At 38.0% G+C, this 19,230-nt stretch overlaps 1 protein-coding gene across 1 annotated transcript in view; it reads left to right on the forward strand.

The window, feature by feature from the left end:
- The window catches only part of VAMP7 (vesicle associated membrane protein 7), a 45,708-nt gene extending 26,508 nt beyond the window's left edge, over positions 1-19,200 (forward strand). Inside the window, exons 6-8 of the mRNA XM_024564375.3 lie at positions 7,151-7,218; positions 14,301-14,393; positions 17,323-19,200. Coding sequence (XP_024420143.1) covers positions 7,151-7,218; positions 14,301-14,393; positions 17,323-17,391 — 230 coding nt within the window. The 3' untranslated portion in view covers positions 17,392-19,200. The remainder of the gene's footprint in view (positions 1-7,150; positions 7,219-14,300; positions 14,394-17,322) is intronic.
- Positions 19,201-19,230: the final 30 nt, after the last annotated feature.

The raw sequence follows: 19,230 nt of genomic DNA on the forward strand, positions 1-19,230 counted from the left end.
CTGCACCACAGTGCATTCCCAATAGCAGTGCGTGAGGATTCCTGTTTCTCCACATCCTTGCAAAATTTGTGATGTCTTTTTTTATTAGAGCCAAATTAGTATATGTGCAGTGGTATCTTATTGTGGTTTTTATTTGTGTTTCCCTGATGACTAATGATGTTGAGCATCTTTTTATATGTGAATTGGCCATTTGTATATCTTTGGAAAAATGTCTATTCAAAATCCATTGTCATTTTTAAGTGGGTTGCCTTTTTATTGTTGAGGTATAAGAGATCACTGTTTACTCTGGATGCTATACCCTTATGAGACATGATTTACAAATATTCTCACACATTTTATGGGTTGTGTTTTCACTTTCTGGTTAGTAATCTTTGAAGCACAGAAGTTTTTAATTTTGATGAAGACCAATTTATTTTTTCTTTTGTTGCTTGTTGTTTGGATGTCATATTTAAAAGACCATTGCCAAAGGCAAGGACACAAACATTTACTCCTTTGTTTTCTTCTAAGAGTTTTATAATTTTAGCTATTACATTTGGTCTGTGATCTATTTTATTATTTGTGTATCAAGTGAGGAAGGGATCCAATTTGATTCTCTTAAATGTATATCCAGTTGTCCTAATACCAATTGTTAAAAAGATTCTTATTTTCCCATTGAATGGCCTTAGCACCTTATCAAAAATTAAATTTCCATAGATGTACGGGTGTATCTGTGCGCTCAGTTTTGTGCCCATGCTGTATGTTTGTCCTCACAGCAGTGACCACACTGTCGCGAGTTTTGCAGATTTGTAGTAAGTTTTAAAATCAGGAAGTATGAGTCTTCCAACCTTGTCCTTTTCTTAAAGATTGCTTTGGCTATTCTGAGTACCTATCATTTCCGTAAGAATTTTAAGGTGAGCTTGTCAGTTTCTGAAAACAAATAGCCGGGATTTTGATAGGCATCGTGTTGAATCTGTAGATCAGTTTGGGTAGTATTGCCAGTTTTAACAATATTAAACTCTGATCCAGGAACACGAGATGCCTTTTCATTTACCGAGGCCTTCTTTTAAGTTTTTTTCAACAATGGTTTGTAGTTTTCAGTGCACAAGCCCCATATGACAAAGACTCTATGCTTGACCAAAGGTTAAACAGGCTCCTCTGAGCACTCTGTTTGACCAGGGTTTATCCTTGGGCTCTGTCCTTGGCCAGCCTAAGCCAGTCTTAGCAAAGAATCCTGCTCAGTCAATTCCCTGCCCTTGCTATCTGATCACCCCTGATAGCCGATCAGGTTCCTCATCCCCTACCTTTGATGTGTAAATGTTTGGCCTGCTTTTACAGAGATCCTTTAGGCCAGTTCAGCAACATTCTCCTACCTTTGATTCCTCCTTCTTCTAGTAATTTTCCATCCACTGACCACCCCCTCACTCTGCTCATTGGGTATAAATCCGCATTTGTCCTTTTTTTCATTATTCAGATATAATTTACTTAGAAAATCCTGTGAGTGCTAGGTGTACAATATGTTGATTTGATACATTTATAAAGGGCAATATGACTGCCACCTTAGCTTTAGGTAACATATATTACATACATTTTTTTTTTGTGGTGAGAACATCTAAGATTTAGTCTGTTAGCAGTTTTGAACTATATTATACAGTGTTGTTGATTGTAATCTGTGTGTGGTGCATTAGATCTCCGCAGCTCACTCATCTTCTAGTTGCAAGTTTGTAGCCTTTAACATGTCCCCAACTTTTCCAGTTCCCATCCCTTGGTGACCGCCATTCTACTGTCTGTTTCTACAAGTTTGGCATTTTTAGATTCCATATATAATTAATATACAATATTTCTCTCTCTCTGTCTGGTTTATCTCCCTAAGCATAGTGCCCTCGAGATCCATCCATGTTGTTGCAAATGGCAGGATTCCCTTCTTTCTTGTGGCTCAATATTCCACTGTGTGTGTGTGGGTGTGTGTGTGCATGTACATATCACATCTTTATCCCCTCATCCATTGATGGACACTTGGTTGTCTACATGTCTTGGCTATTGTGGATAGTGCTGCAGTAAACACGGGAGCACAAATATCTCTTAAAAATCCTGTTTTTATTCCCTTTGGATATATACCCAGAAGTGGAATTGCTAGATCATATGCTAGTTGTATTTTTAATTGTTTGAGAAACCTGGCTGAACCAATTCACATTTCCACTAACAGAGGAAAAAGGTTCCTTTCCCCACCACATGCTTGACAACATTTGTTACGTCCTGTCTTCTAGCTGATAGCCATTATAGCAGGTATGAGTTTTGTGTCTTTTCTTTTCTCTTTCCTTTCCTTCCCTTTCCTTTCTTCCTTTTCTTTTCTTTACTTTTTTTCTTTTCTTTTCTTTCTTTCCAGGCTGGAGGTGGTTTTATTGACTTTGCTTTGTGTCTGCAAATCTCATTCCCTGCCCCTGAGCTGTGTGAGATGAGACCTGGAGAGCAGAGGGGCCCAGAGCGTGGGGGAGTAGCATGAGGGAGACAGGAGGGGCCTACGTGGCTTGTGGCACAAAGCCTGCACTGAACACATTCCAACTGATCAGTCTGAGCACAGCCTGTGATAGCCTGGAGCTACACCGCATTCCAGCTCCACCTGCGACCTCCCCTCCCCTCCCCTCCCCTCCCCTCCCCTCCCCTCCTTGTGGCTTTAATTTGCTTGGCTCTGATGATAGTGCTGCTCAGTGTCTTTGATGTACCTGTTGGTCTTTTGTGTGCGTTTGGAAAAATGTCTATTCAGTTCCTCTGCCCATTTTTTTATTGGCTTGTTTGGGTTTTTTTTTGTTGTTACTGGGTTGTACAAATTCTTTATATATTTTAGATATTAACCCCTTATCCCATATATGGTTTGTAAGTATTTTCTCCAATTCCGTTTCATGTTTTCATTTTTTGATTGTTTCTTTTGCTGTTCAGAAGCTTTTTAGTTTGATGTCCCACTTGTTGAGTTTTGCTTTTGTTGCTGGTGCGTCTGTTGTCATGTCCTGACGCAACATGGCAAAGACCAGCGTCAAGGACCTTCTGCCCGTGTTTTTTTCTAGGAGTTTCATGGTTTCAGGTCTTAAATGTAAGTCTTTAATCCATTTTGAGTTAATTTGTTGAGTGGTATAGCACAGTAAATTCTCATTTCATGTCGTGAATAGATTCTTGGAAACTGTTACTTGAAGACAAACCAGTTTAATGAAAACCAGTTTTTACCATAGGCTAATCGATATAAACAAGAGTTAAGTTCCTACAGTATTTGTCACAAAAACATCACCAAACTTCTAAATAAACACCCCAAAGACTTCTAATATTAAACCTTGAGATCAGTGTAAGCTGTACATGTACTTAAGAAAGATTAATAAAACCAAGTAAAATTATTTTCCAACCCACTGTTCCAGTTCAGGGTTGCATGTGGTTAGAGCCTGTCCGGCCAGCTCGGGGTGCAAGGCAGGAATCCACCCTGGTGAGGTGCCAGTCTATCACAGGGCTGCCATGACGCCGACTTTACCCACTTGTTATATTCAGAGTTGAGCTCAGTCTCTTTTTCCCCCTCTTGTGATAGTTCCCCTATTGCTATAGTTTTGAATAACATCTCCCTTGCCATTTTAACAAGTGTCAGAATAATCTCTCTAATAGTATCTCTCTTCCAACATTTTTCTTGTCTTGTTTTCAAGGATTTTATTTTTTATGCTATTGTAAATGAAATTTTTCTCCTCCATTTTTGGATTGTTATTACTTATATCGAGAAATACAATAGATTTTTGTATACCAATCTTGTACAACTTTGTAGAACTTATTAGTTCTAATAGCTTTTTACTAGATTACTTGTGATTGTCTGTATATGGGATCAGATATTCTGAAAATAAAGATAGGTTTAATTCTTCCTTTATAATCTGGAATCCTTCCATTTCTTTCTCCTACCCAGTTGCCCTTTCTAGAACCTCCAGTACAATGTCAAATAAAAATGGCAAGAGCGAACATCCTTCTCTTATTCCTGATCTTAGGGAGTCTTTCACAATTACATATGGTTAGCTGTGGTACTTTTATAGGTGCCCTTCATTAAGTTTAGGAAGTCCCCTTCTATTTCCTGCTTGTTGAGTGGTTTTATAATGAAAAGGTGTCAGATTTTGTCAAGGACTTTTTTCCATGTATTGAAATGATCAAAACATGTTTGTCCTTTCTTCCATTAACACAGTATATTACAGTAACTTGCATTTCTAAAATAAGTGCCATTTCATCATGGTCTGCAATTCTTTTTTTCTTTTTAACATTTTATTTATTTTTTAATTTTTTAAATTTATTTTTAGAGAGGGAAAGGGAGGGAGGAAGGGAGGGAGAGAAACATCAATGTGTGGTTGCGTCTCACACGCCCCCTACTGGGGACCTGGCCTGCAATTCTTTTTATATATTGCTGGATTCATTGTGCTAGTATTTTATTGGAGATTTTTTTTATGTCTCTATTCATAACAGATGTTGATCTGTTGTTTTCTTGTGAAGTCTTTGTCTGATTTTGATACCAGAGTAATCAGGGCTTCATAGGATGAATTGAGAAATGTTCCCCCCTCTTCTATTTTTGGAGAAGTTTGTGAAAAAATAGTATTAATTCTTCTTGAAATGTTTGGTGGAATTCACATTCAAAGTCATCTGGGCCTGGGCTTTTCTTTGTGCAAAATTTAATAATTATTGATTCAACCTCTGTTCTGTATTTAATTTGTTGTAGATCTAATTCAGATTTTCTGTTTCTTCTTGAGTCTGGTGGTTTGTGTCTGTCTTATATCTATTTCATAGAAGTTACCTAATGTGTTCACATACTTTTGTTCATAATAGTCTCTTAGAATCCCTCTAATTTATGTGAAGTTGATAGTAATTCTTTTAGTGATTTGAGTCTTTTCTCTTTTTTCTTGGTTAGTTTTTGCAGATTTGTCAATTTTGTTGATCTTTTTAAAAAATCTACTTTTGGCTTTATTGATTTTTCTCTATTGTTTTTCTGTTCTGCATTTAATTTTTTCTGCTCTGATCCATAGTATTTCCTTCCTTTAGGTGAAGGCTCCTCAAAAGTAAATTTCTAACCTCTGCTCTTTTTCTTGGTGCATGGCTCACACTTTCCTGTTTGTACTTGTATCTCACGGTTTGGTTGAAAACTGGACATTTTAGATAATATATTTTAGAAACTCTGGGTACTGACTCCCAACACCCAGAGCTTGTTGTTTGCTTGTTTGTTTACTGGTTCTTTTGGGCTTTAAAAAAAATTTATTGTTATTCAATTACAGTTGTGTGCCTTTTCTCCCCATCCCTCTACCCCACCCCATCCGAACCCACCTCCCTCCCCCACCTCCACCCTCCCCCTTGATTTTGTCCATGTGTCCTTTATTTTTTAAGTCTTTTTCCCAGTGTTCAGCCTCTAATGTCACTTCTCAGAAAACCTTGGGCATGCACACAGTCACCGTGAAATGACATGTCTCATTTTGTCTCTTGTTTTCTGTGTTATGCTTCTAGCTGGTCTGGCCCTGTTGGCATCTCACCCAGCTGTTAGCCGTCACTAATTGTAGGCTAATTGCTCTATTTTTTCCAACAGTTCCCCAGACATAAATGTCCCCGGTCTCATCTAATTAGATTTGAGTTCCCTTTGTCTTTGTGGCCAGTCTTAGATATTTGTTTTGACCTCAGGAGGATTCTTCTTAGCTGTCTCTTTCCCTGGTACTCTTGTTAAATTTCTAGCTGGCCTTGCAGTTCTCATGAAGCTACCACCCTCATCTTAGTTGCTTATCTCCAAGATCTCTATTGTTTTTGACAGCACTCTTAGGCTTGAACTTCTCTGTTCTTTTAGATTTATTTATTTATTTTCAGCGAAAGAGAGGGAGAGAAACATCAATGTGTGGTTGCCTCTTGTGTGCCCCCAGCTGGGGACCTGGCCTGAAACCCAGGCATGTGCCCTGACTGGGAATCGAACTGGCAACCCTTTGGTTCACAGGTCGGTGCTCAATCCACTGAGCCACACCAGCCAGGTTGGAAATCTCTGTTCTTAAGGCCACCTTCTTCACCTGTGAACCATCTCTCAGCCACTGCTCTAGAGCAATGGATAGTGACAGTGGACTGCTTCTCTTTGAGTGACATGCTTGCTCTGCCTAAGGACTGCTGAGTAACTGTGGCCTTCTTGGCTTGCCTCTTCCAGCATGGGACCTCTGCTTGATGAGTAAATCAGGGCAGGGGCGCTCAGGGCCCAGAACTCTTGGCCTGCCACCTGAGGTAAAGCTTCTGCCTTATGTGTTGAAGCTAGGGTAACGGAAAGGGAGCCCCAGACCTTTCAACCATGCCTTGCTGGTATAGAATTTCTGCATCATGTAGCCTCAGATGGGGTGGGTGGGACATGAAATGGTAATGACTTGCCCCAGCTTGCCCTTCCAGGGGAGAAAGCATAGTCTTTGACTGGGACCTGAGGGGAAAGACAACCCCCAGGCTTTACTTGCCAGGAGTAGAGCTTCCATCTCACTGAGCTGAGGTATGGAGCCGGTCATGGCTTAAATGCCATAGACTCTCACTGTTCTTACTGAGAATTAGTTGATTTTCTTGTATAAATGTTTCTTGTTTGCTCTATGTCTTTAGGACATTCACAGTTTTCAGAGACTTTTTAAATGGTGGTAGTTGTTTGTTTGCTTGTTTTTATCATTTTTACCTGTTAGAGTTGTTTTGTCAGAGAGAGGGTCTGTGGAGCGCCTCACACCACAATTCTTGGAGTGTCCAACTCGCACTCATTTTGACGGTTCCTTTTTGTCACTCTCAGATTATCCCCTTAATTTCAGGGTTTGAAGACTACATCCCTTGAATCAAATCTGGCCTATTTTTCTACATAAAATTACCTTGGAATATAGTCATGCCCATTTGTTTGCATATTGTCTGTGTCTGACAGAGTTGCATGATTGCAACTGAGATTGGCCCACAAAGCCTAAAATGTTTAGTATCTGGCCCTTTACAGGAAAAAAAAAACAAAAAACCCTGCCATCCTCTACATCAGTTGATAAGCTTTAACTAACGTCTTTTATTACTTAAACATAGAGGTGCTTCTCTATGTTGTCAAGAGTAGCAAATATAATTAAAATCAGATTTGACTTAAAGACAAAAGTATCACATTTTAAATATAAACATGATATTTTCTGTTTTTCATTTTTAGATCTGGTAGCTCAACGAGGAGAAAGATTGGAATTATTGATAGATAAAACAGAAAATCTCGTGGACTCGGTAAGTGCAGGATATGATGACATTTTGCAGGATGTAAAGTAGAGAAACTGGTTGATGGGTAACTTAATAGGGAAATGTCTTAAATTCAATTCTGTAGTCTTTTTGGTTCTGACCTCCATTATGTGATTGCATTTTGATTATGAAGCATAACAACGAGGCATAGACAAAAAGCCATGACCCATTAAGGAAGCTTTGGTTTGGAAAACATACTCAGTACAGAAACAGGTTTTTTAAAGCTTTGGATTGATGCCGATTAATTTAGCACCTCAGCTGCACATACCGGTCTGTTCTTCTCTGTTCATTTTGTAAAACATGAGAAAAATAAATTTTCAGGCCACTGTGACCCAGTATGAATCCTGAAACCTGGACAATTCAATCATTTTGTTGCTTACCGTGACAGCTTGAGCTCTCCTTATATCAAGCAAGAGACACGGACGGGGAAGGGCCACTGAGACTTAAAGGAGTCAGTGTGTCCCTGTCACGTACTTCTGCTACATTTAAGTGTGTCATTGCATTCCCCATCTGGCTAGCAGATGGAAGTTTTGAGGAAAGATGATGGTGAATAGAAAGAGGGCAGAGATCAGTTACACCTTGAGTCTACACAATCACAGATTTAAATGCAGAGTGAAAGTTCACACTTAGAAATAGATCAGTGAGCGCTCATGTTCATTTTCACTGGCAGCTAGATTGCAGTAGTTAATAGCACAAGCTCTAGAGTTGGGTTACCTAGGCTTGAATCCCATCTCTGCCACTTATTAGTTGTGTGACCTCAGGAAAGTTACTTAACTATACCTCAGTCATTATCTGTGAAACGGAGATGTGTGTACTTCATTAGCGTTTTGAAGCTTAAATCAGATAATGCATGCAAAGTGCCCAACACAATGTCTGATACGTAGTAAGAGTTATTTAAATGTTTATTGTCATTGTTAGTTTTACAGGGACATTTGTTAACAGTAGGTCTTAGAAGAATAACAGTTTTTTCATCAAAGCGTGGTAATTGGAGGAAGGGTGGCACCATACAGGAAGTCAAAACCCCAGGGTTCTATAATGAATCACTCCGGAACCCACTGCTAGGATGTGAAGAGGACAAAGAAGTATCTGATCCCGGATATGCAGGCTGATTAATTTCTTTGGCACTTCCAGTCCCTCTCTTAGCTTTAAACAAAAAAATCCTCACCTGAATATGTTTATTGATTTTAGAGGAAAAAGAACGGGAGGGTGAGAGGGAGAGAGAAACATTGATCAGTTGCCTCCCATACGCACTCCAACTGGGGATCAAACCCACAACCTAGGTATGTGCCCTGACCAGGAATCAAACCCACAAGCTTTTGGTGTACAGGACAGTGCTCCAATGCACTGAGCTACCCAGCCAGGCCCATCTCGTAGAAATTCTTAATCCTAAAATTAAGGTTAGAATAGTCTGTGTTTGATCAGTACTAATATAGTTTGTACTTTCCAAATAAAAGTCTTCTTAATTCAGTTGAGTACATTTCCCAGCACAAAAAAGGGGCTCATGAACTAACAGGTGTCTCTTTTTCTGGAGGAATAACAAACATACAATAAAGTACAGCAAGTATATTACTTTTAATAACTGTAAAGTTCAGTTATTTTTGTATATGTCTATGCCCATGTAACCACCACCTAGATCAAGATATAAAACATTTCGAACACCTCAGAAGGCTGGCTCATGCCCCTTCCAGTCCATAGTCCCCAATAAACCATTTTCCTAATTTGTACCACCCTGGACAATATTTTGCCTGTTCTTAAAATATGTAGAAATGAAATCATATGTCACGTACTCTGCTGTGTCTGGCCTCTTTTGCTCATCATTATACCTGTGAGATTCATCCACATTGTAGTATTAGTTTATTCTTTTTTATTGTTTCCTTCTCTTCCACTGTATAAATCCACCTGCCAAAATTTGTCTAAACATTCTTCTCTGTAGGGCTCCAATTTTAGATTCTCTATTTTATTTCATTGATCTGTTTATCTACCTTTATGCCAATACCCCACTGTATTGATCACTATAGCTTTATAGAATTCACTAAGTCTTCTCCAGGATTGTCTTCACTGTTTTAGGTCCTTTGCATTTCCATTTATATTTCAAAATAAGCTTGTTATTTTCCATCTTTAAAAACCCCGTGTATGTTTGATTGTGATGGCATTTACTCTGTAGGTCAGGTTAGGGAGCATTGGTATCTTGACCGCACTAAGTCTTCCTGCCCATAAACATGGCACATTTCTGCTTTTGTGTAGGATTTCTTCAATTTTTCTCAACAGTGTTTTGTAGTTTTTGGTGTACAGGTCATGCACATATTTTCTCAAATTTACCCTTGAGAATTTCGTGCTTTTCTATCCTACTGTAAATTATTAAGTTTCATTTTCTAATATTTATTGCTAATATAAGAGAAAAGACTCATAGAATGCTAGCTGATGTAGCTCAGTGGATTGAACACTGGCCTACAAACCAAAGGGTTGCTGGTTCGATTCCCAGTCAGGGCACATGCCTGGGTTGCAGGCCAGGTCCGCAGTAGGGGGCGTGTGAGAGGCAACCACACATTAACCTTTCTCTCCCTCTCTTTCTCCCTCCCTTCTCCTCTGTATAAAAATGAATAAAATCTTTTTTAAAAAGATAGAGAAAAGACTCATAGAAACAAAATCAGAAATGGAAGAGAAGTTTCACAGACATCACAGTATACAAAGAATCACACTAGAATACTATAAAAGATTATATGCCACCAATATAATAGCGCAGAAGAAATGGATAAGTTCCTAGACATATATAACCTTCCTAGACTGAATCATGAAAAATTGGAAAATCTAAATAGACTGATCAGCAGTGAGGACATTGAAACAACCATCAAAAACCTCCCCAAAAATAAAAGTTCAGGACCAGATGGCTTTGTAAGTGAGTTCTACCAAACATTCAGAGAATATTTGATGCCTGTCCTTCTCAAACTCTTCCAGAAAACTGAAGAAGAGGCCATAATTCCTGACATATTGTATGAGGCCAACATAACCCTGATACCAAAAACTTGGCAAGGATTAAACAAAAAATAAACTACAGACCCATATCTCTGAACATAGATGCAAAAATCCTTTAAAAAATTAAGAAATTGAATACAACACATTTAAAAAATACATCATGATCAAGTAGGGCTCATTCCAGGGCACACTGATGGTTCAACATACGCAAATTGATCAGTGTGATACACCACATTAACAAAACAAAGGATAAACATCATATGATTTTATCAATACATGTAGAAAAGCATTTGATAAGATCCATTTATGATTAAAACACCCAATAAAATGGATATAGAAGAAAAGTACCTCACCATAACAAAGACCATATTTGACAAGCCCAAGCTAATATACTTAATAGTGAAAAACTAAAAGCTTTTCCTCTAAAACCAGGAACAAGACAAGGATGCCCCCACTCCCCACTCTTATTCAACATAGTATTAGAAGTCCAAGCCAGAGAAATCAGGCAAGAGAAAGCAATGAAAGGCATCCAAATTGGGAATGAAAAAGGAAAAGTGTCACTTTTTTCAGATGACATGATTTATATAGAAAACCTTAAAGACTCCACCAAAAAACTATTAGAAACAATATACAAATACAGCGAAGAGTTGCAGGATATAAAACCAGTGAACAGAAACCCGCCGCATCCCGTGTATGGCCACACCACCCTGAACGCACCCGATCTCGTCAGAAATCCGCTGCATCCCTTTATATTCACAATGATACTTGGAAAAGGAAATGAAAAAAACCAATTCCTTTTGCAATCACAACAAAAAGAATAAATTACTTAGGAATAAATTAACAAAGGATGTGAATGACCTGTATACAGAAAACTACAAAGCATTATTAACAGACATTGAAAAAGACACAATGAAATGAAAGGATATTCTGTGTTCATGGATTGGAAGAATCAACGTAGTTAAAATATCCATATTACCCAAAGCAATATACAGATTTTAATGCAGTCCTCATCAAAATTCCAAGGATATTTTTAAATAAATATAACAAAAATATAGTCAGATTTATATGGAACCACAAAAGACCCCAAATAGCCAAAGCAATCCTCAGAAAAAATAACAAAGCCAGAGGTATCACACTACGTGAGTTCAAATTATACTGCAGAGCAAATGGTAATCAAAACAGCATGGTATTGGCAGAAAAACAGACACACAGACCAATGGCACGGAGTTGAGAGCTCAGAAATAAAACCACGTGCATATGGGCAAATAACTTTTGACAAAGGAGCCAAAAACATACAACAAAGAAAAGAAAGGCTCTTCAATAAATGGTGCTGGGAAATTGGAAAGCCACATGAAAAGAATGAAACTAGACCACTGTGTGTCCCCATGTAAAAAAATTAATTCAAAATTCATCAAAGACCTAAATAGAAAATCTGAAACAATATATTACATAGAAGAAACCACAGGTTCTAAACTTAGGGGCCTTGGTCTTAGAGGGCATTTTATGAATTTGATCCCAACGACAAGGGAAGTAAAGGCAACAATAAATGAATGGGACTATAACAAACTAAAATACTTCTGCACAATGAAAGAAACCACCAACAAAACAAAAAGGCAACCAGCTATATGGGAGAAGACATTTGCAAGCAACAGCTAAGACAAAGTTTAATATCCAAACTATATTAAAGAACTTTTACAACTCAACACCAAACAAACAATCCAATTAAAAAATGGGCAGAGGACCTTAATAGATACTTCTCCCAAGAGGACATACAAATGGCCAACAGATATATAAAACGATTCTCAGCTTCACTAGCTATTAGGGAAATGCAAATCAAAACAACGAGATATCACCTCACATCTGTTTGAATGGCTGTTATCAACGAGACAAGTAATGAGGAGTGTGGAAGAGGTTGTAGAGAAAAAGGAACCCTCATTCACTTCTGGTGGCAGTGTACACTGGTACAGCCACTATGGAAAATAGTATAGAGATTCCTCAAAAGATTAAGACTGCAGTTACCATATGACCCAGCAACCCCTCCTTTGGGTATCTACCCGAAAAATTGGAGCACATTTATTCGCAAAGATCTCTGCAGCCTTATGTTCATTGCAGCATTATTCACGGTGGCCAAGGCATGGAAACAACCGAAGTGTTTTTCAATAGATTGGATAAAGAAAGTGTGGTACGTATATACAATGGAATACTACTCAGCCATGAGAAAAGGTGAAATACTGCCATTTGCGACAACATGGATGGTCCTTGAGAATATTATTGTAAGCAAAAAAGTCAGTCAGGAAAAGCTGAGAAATGTATGATTTCATTTATATGTGGGACATAAAACTGAAACTCATAGACACAGACAAGAGTATGGTGGTTACCAGAGGGAAGGGGTGTGGGAGGGTAGTAAAGGGTAATGGGGACAGACGTGGTGATGGAAGATGATCTGACTTTGGGTGGTGGGCACACAGTGCAGTAAACAGTTCATGTATCACTCACTTGAAACCTACATAATCTCATTAACTAATGTCACCCCAATAAATTTAATTTGAAAATACATAAGATAAAATAAGTAGATGATTTGTCAATGTTCAAATATTGACTTGAGGGTTGCGGAGGAATTTCCACCCCAACCAACTGAATGACATAACTCTATTCAGTCTTATTAGTTTCATTGCTGATGCTTTTTCTTATCCACATTATCTTCTTATTTCTTGGAGTCTTTATTGTGATTTAGTTTGTAAGTAATTTCAAAGAGTTCAGACAGCTGAGAAATTTACAAACTATACAGTTTAGAGGGCACAGTCCCGAAGACTGCCGTCAGTTCTGACACCGACTGCAAGTTTATTTGTTCCCAAAACCACCCTCAGGTTTGAGCATTTACTGGAGGGATTCACAGACCTCCATGAAAGCCGTCATACTCATCATTATGATTTATTACAGGCGAAGGATACAGATTAAGCTCAACCAAGGCAAAGAAGCACATACGGGGGAGTTTGGGAAGGTACCAAACCTAGAGCTTGTGTTGTCATGTCCTCATGGAGTCAGAACATGTCAGTCTCCCAGGATAGATGTGTCACAGCGTGCATAGAGTGTTGTCAAGCAGGGAAGCTTGCCCAAGCCTTGGTATTCAGTCTACATTGATGCTTTATTATGCAGGCACAATTGACTGATTGCCTACTTTCTTGATTTGGCTCCAGACTCCAACTTCTCTATGTGTGACCCAAAGCCTCTACCCTAAATCATACGGTTGGTCTCAGTAGTGAATAAGCCCCACCCTAAATCGCATTGTTACTACTTGGCTAGCTCATATACCCCAGGCAAGCGAAGATTTCACCTCCCAGGGGCTGCAGGCAAAAGTCACACCCCTTTGGGACAAGTTTAAGTTCTTCACTACATAGTACAGTTGATAGGCATTTGGGTCATTTCCACTTTGGAGATAAGTCATATAGTACAGTTGGAAATATTTTTGTACATGTCTTTTGGTGAACTCGTGCATACATCTCTTTTGGGTACATACCTGGGAGTAGAATTGTTGGGCAATTAGGTAATTTTATTGTTTGCTTGTTTTGAACTGCTTCTGTCCTGCTGGGAATGGTTCAATAGATACTGAGAAATTGATGTTTCAAAAGAAAATGGATAACTGAAGAAGTGCAAGCACATACACATCTTCCTATGGAAATTGAACGAGTGTTATGCGAAATCCCAGAATTATACTGGGCAGAGTAGGCAAATGCGTTTGCAGCCAGCTGGCTTAGAAGGAGCCTTTCTTATTAGAAGCGTAAAGAGGATAAGGCTTTTCTACTAACAGGAAGAATCACTTCTGGTGCTTGACATTACGTGCATGGCTATGGTGGAGAAGAAAAAGGAGGGAAGCCTTTCCAATGGGCTAATACTGCTTGCCGTAGACCTGGCAGAGTTCTGCTTTTGGGGACTAGGGATTACGTACGAATGGCCATCTCTACAAGGAAGAGAGAGAAGGGGTAAAGAACATTGGAACTTAACAGCATTAATGAAAGTAAAAGTTTTGCAGGTAGTGCTGCAAATCAGTCATGTAGTCAGTGCCAGAAATCAAACAAATGTGTGGGTTTTTTTCCTAGTCTGTCACCTTCAAAACAACCAGCAGAAATCTTGCTCGAGCCATGTGTATGAAGAATCTCAAACTTACTATCATCATCATCATCGTATCAATTGTAAGTTTTTATCCTTTTTGTGTGTGATTTTATGTTTTAATCTCTAAGAAATTAGGGGCTGGAATTCTTTTTATTTTTAAGATTTTATTTATTTTTAGACAGAGGGGAAGGAAGAGAGAAAGAGAGACAGAGAACCATTAATGCATGGTTGCCTCTTGTGCGCCCCCTACTGGGGACCTGGCCCACAACCCACCCATGTGCCCTGTCTGGGAATTGAACCAGCTACCCTTTGGTTTACAGGCTGGTGCTCAATCTACTGAGCCACACCAGCCAGGGCTTGGAATTCTTTCTAATAATTAGCACTCTACAGTGAGCTACATATAACTTTTAATGGTGAAACACATGACCAGGCAGTGGCTTTCCCATCAAGTCACATTGAAATATTATCTCTACTTAAACCCCATATCCCTATGTAGAATCCTTAGATGTAAGGAGATGTGCAGGCCATTCCAGATATTCCTGGATATGTAATGTTTTTGTTGCTACTGAAATTGGATTCTTTCAATATTGTGTTTTTAAATTGATTCCATAGTTTCTAATTATATTTCTCTTTTCTAGTTGATTTCATTTTCTATTTATCGCTGGTTTCTCTAACTGATGTATTTTGTGTCTGGAAAATTTGCATAACTTTTATTAGTTGTAACAGTTTATTCTTCTGTATGCTATAGGTCAGGAGTCAGCGAACACTCTGAAAGTGCTGGATAATAAATATTTTAGGCTTTGTGGGCCACATACCCTGTCACATATTCTTATTTCTTTTTAACGATTTTATTTATTCATTTTTAGGGGGGGAAAGGGAAGGAGGAAGAGAGGGAGAGAAACATCAATGTGTGGTTGCCTCTCAAGCACCTCCTACTGGGGACCTGACTGGCAACCCAGGCATGTGCCCTGACTGGGAATCAAACTGGTGATCCTTTGGTTTGTACGTCTGCACTCAATCCACTGAGCTACACAATAATAATAATACACAAAAATAAGAAGGGCTATTCTTCTTATTTTTAAGCGACCCTTTACCATTCTTAGCTTATAGGCCATGGGCTATATTTTACTGACCCCTGCTATAGTGGTAAATTTATAATACCCTCTGTTAAAAATGTTAACTTCATCAAATGCACACACACACACTGTATATAATTTTATATAATTACATATTTTTTCTTATATTTACTAGCAGTATTGAATAATTATGATATCAATGGGCATCTTTATTTAATTCCCAGTTTTAGTTGAAACACTTCTAGTATTTCATTTTTAAGAGTGATATTTAGCCCTGGCTGGTGTGTCTCAGTGGATTGGTGACAGCCTGTGAACCAAAGGGTCACCAGTTCGGTTCCCAGTCAGGGCACGTGCCTGGGTTGTGGACCAGGTCCCCAGTAGGGGGTGGACAAGAGGCAACCACACATTGATGTTTCTCTCCCTCTCTTTCTCCTTCCCTTCCCCTCTCTAAAAATAAATAAATAAATAAATAATCTTTAAAAAAAGAGAATGTTTAAAAAAATTAAAGAAGAGTGACATTTACTCTGAATTCTTGTTGGATTTTTATTGTCAAGTTAAACAAATTTTATTTCTATATTTTTTATTGTTTCAATATGTATTGACTTGAGGAGGGACATCAGTTTGTTTTTTTATGCATTTATTGGTTGATTTTTGTATGTGCTGTGACTGGAGATTGAACTCACAACCTTGGTGTATCAGGATGATGCCCTAACCAACTGAGCTGTGTAGCCAGGGCAGTTTTATTGCTAGATTGCTAAAACATTTTATCAGGAATAAGCATTTAATTTTAGGAAATGATATTTCTCCACCCAATGAATTGATAATGTGACTATTTACATTTCATATTAATGTATTGAATTATATTAATAAATGCTTTTATAATTGACTATTTTTTCTGGGATAACTATTATTAACTATGATTTCTGGGATAAATACTTAGAGGTTATTATGCAGTATTTTTTTAATGCATGATAAGTATAATTTCCTAATATTGATTTAGTAGTTTTCTTATCTATAAGTATGAATTAGTTGAGATGCTGTTCTTCTTTTGGTACCTATGTGTAAACAGGTACTGGGCTTCTTCGAACTATTCTGCACGTCTAGTAACCCTTTCAGCGTGTTTAAACTCCATTGCGCATTTCATTCTGAGAGACTCGTTCTACTAACTGTTCCAGCAAAGTACATTTATTTTCAGCTCTGTTTATTCTGCTGTCCAGCTCGCTTATTTATTTATTTATTTATTTATTTATTTACCTATCATAACCATGTTTTAAATTTTTAAGAACTCTCATTATACATAGTTTAACCTTTTTTTTCGTGGAATTTGTACTTGTTAACAAATGTACTCTATCCTTGCTGTCTTTCTTTTACCATCAGCTTTCCTTTGATTTGGTAAAATTGTAATTAGCGTGTCGTTACCTACCGAAAGGTTAGTGGCAACATTCTTGCCCACGGTTAATATAAATGTAGTTTCTACTGTACATTTAAAATTTTTATCCTAATACTGATAAATTAATCCATGTGTAAAACTTAACAATGTACTTAATAATAAAATAATACTTCAAAGGAATTATAATTTGTGATGTTTATGACTATTAATGATATTATCAGTAAGAGTTTCTCCTGTAGCTGAATTCTTTCTAGTTTCCAGTGGAGAGAAGCAACCCCACTGCTTTCTTTCCCGCTGAATAAAGCATAGTAGAATTATGCTTTCTGTGAGGAAAGCACAGATTTGCATAAAATCCGTGAGAATTATATCAGAAAGGATCATTTTATTCAACTAACATCTTTGAACATACTAAATTAGTGTGTTACACAACCGCTGCTCTGATGGAACCAGTATTTGTTTACTAGGTCTTTATACTGCTTTACATACTATTTAGGAGCCTGTGATAGATTCAAGAAAATAAGATCGCCTGTCTCCTCTTTCCAGGTGTTCATCTATATCATTGTGTCACCTCTCTGCGGCGGATTTACATGGCCAAGCTGTGTGAAGAAATAAACAGGAAAAAGTTGTCGCTAACCAAGGATATGAGAGAACAAGGGGTTGAAACTCCATGTGATTTAAGCCTTTTAATACCGACAGATGGTTTCTGCCAGTCTCTTCAACCTTCTTTCTTTTTCTGTTTTTAATCTTATACTGTGCGTCCATATTGGTCTTTGTCCTGTCGGCCAGTTTATTCCAGTACACGTCAGATTGAACCACTCACTGCAGCAGTAGCTTTACCAAGCTTTTTGTTTGTCTGTTTGGTTAACTACTGTCATCTACGTAGAGAAACATTTTTGTTTGTGATTGCACAAAGCTATCACCAGGGTGGAAAGCCCCGCTCTTCTGAGCGATCTAGTGTGACCGTAGGTGAATTTTGTACGTGCACACAAAAGTATTCAAGAAGCAGATAGTGTAGGTAACATCTCATCTTTGTTTTTTGTTCTTGAAGAGTTCTAGGTGCTTGAAGACAATGTAAGTGGAGAATCGTTGTTATTTGGGAAATGGTTATTAAATTGTTGGTGCTGCTCGCTTCTAGGAGCCGAAGCAGAACAAGTATTAGACATTTTAGCTCAGTCAGATGGAGAACATTTTGCCAGCCCATTAGAAGCACGTGGAGTTATCTTTGACCTCCTAGGATTCACTTTCAAGAAGAACATTTTGACCATTTACAAACCTCGCAGAGTTTGGTACCTTCTGTTTCCCCCTTGCAGTTAATTGGAGAGGAGGCTGGTTTATTATTGAAGGTTATGTTTTTTTTAAATATATTTTTCTTCAGTTGATATTTAGGACAATTGTATAGTTAATAGAATATGTATTGGAGGGAGTGAGGAGGCAAATTCCTCTGGCTCACCAAAGAAAAAGGAGAGAATCACGGTGAACGTGCTGGCTTTTTAGCTGTACGAAGGGAGGTAGCATGGGAATTTTTTTTACCAGTCTGGGAAAAGCCCAAACAGAATACAGTCAACGGTCAACTCCAGGGTTTGGGTTTGGCTGCTGTTGAATAATAGTCTGAGAGTCCTTTTTGGTTTAATAGGTTCTTTAACTGCCTAGTTTTGAGTAATTCTTTTGCGAAAGAAGAGTAGGCAGTGCGATGTATAGAAACAATACAAGACAGTTTAACATTCACTTAAATGCACTGTAAGAAAAGTGGAGCGTAATCATCCCGCTTTGGCTACTCTGGCATCTGTCAGCTAGTATGTAGTTTTAGTGTGTATCTGAAAGGCATTTGCAGCCCTAGATCTGATTGCATTTATTTATCAGTAAGTGCCAGTAAGTGGAAATTAAGTGACATTTGATTATTTTCCCAATGAAAGAAAAAAATTAGTCAATAAAAACTAGCCACCTGTTTAGCCTAGTCATGTGCCTTGAATCTATATGTCCCAGTCTGGCTAATGCTACCTGTTCTTCAGTCAGAGCCTTTCGATTCGTGCTGCCGGATTCATTTGTTTGACATGTGCAGTGGATGGAACTCTTTTCCTGGCGACCATGCATAGTGCAAACGTTTTTCCAGTTTTGTTTATCAACACTAATGCCTTTTCATTACATCAGCATTTCCTGTTGGAAAACACATTTGTTCCAGGAAAACACTTGGCATTCCTGAATCATAATTTGTAAATGTCTTTAATCCAAAGAAAAAGACTTAAAGTGTATTTCCTTTCTTATACACAACTGAAAAAAAAAATGATGTGCATGTTTTAGGGATAAATTACTTACTGATCCTTTGATCTGTTTATGTATAAGAATGCTCTTTTAAATCATATAATCTTGTTTTAAGTGATGCACAAACTGAAGGCATTAATAAAATTTAAGAGTAATACAGCAGGTTACTTGTTTTAGAATTTCTTCCTGGAA

This window comes from Desmodus rotundus, chromosome X (assembly GCF_022682495.2).
Source record: "Desmodus rotundus isolate HL8 chromosome X, HLdesRot8A.1, whole genome shotgun sequence".
NCBI classification, from domain to species: domain Eukaryota; kingdom Metazoa; phylum Chordata; class Mammalia; order Chiroptera; family Phyllostomidae; genus Desmodus; species Desmodus rotundus.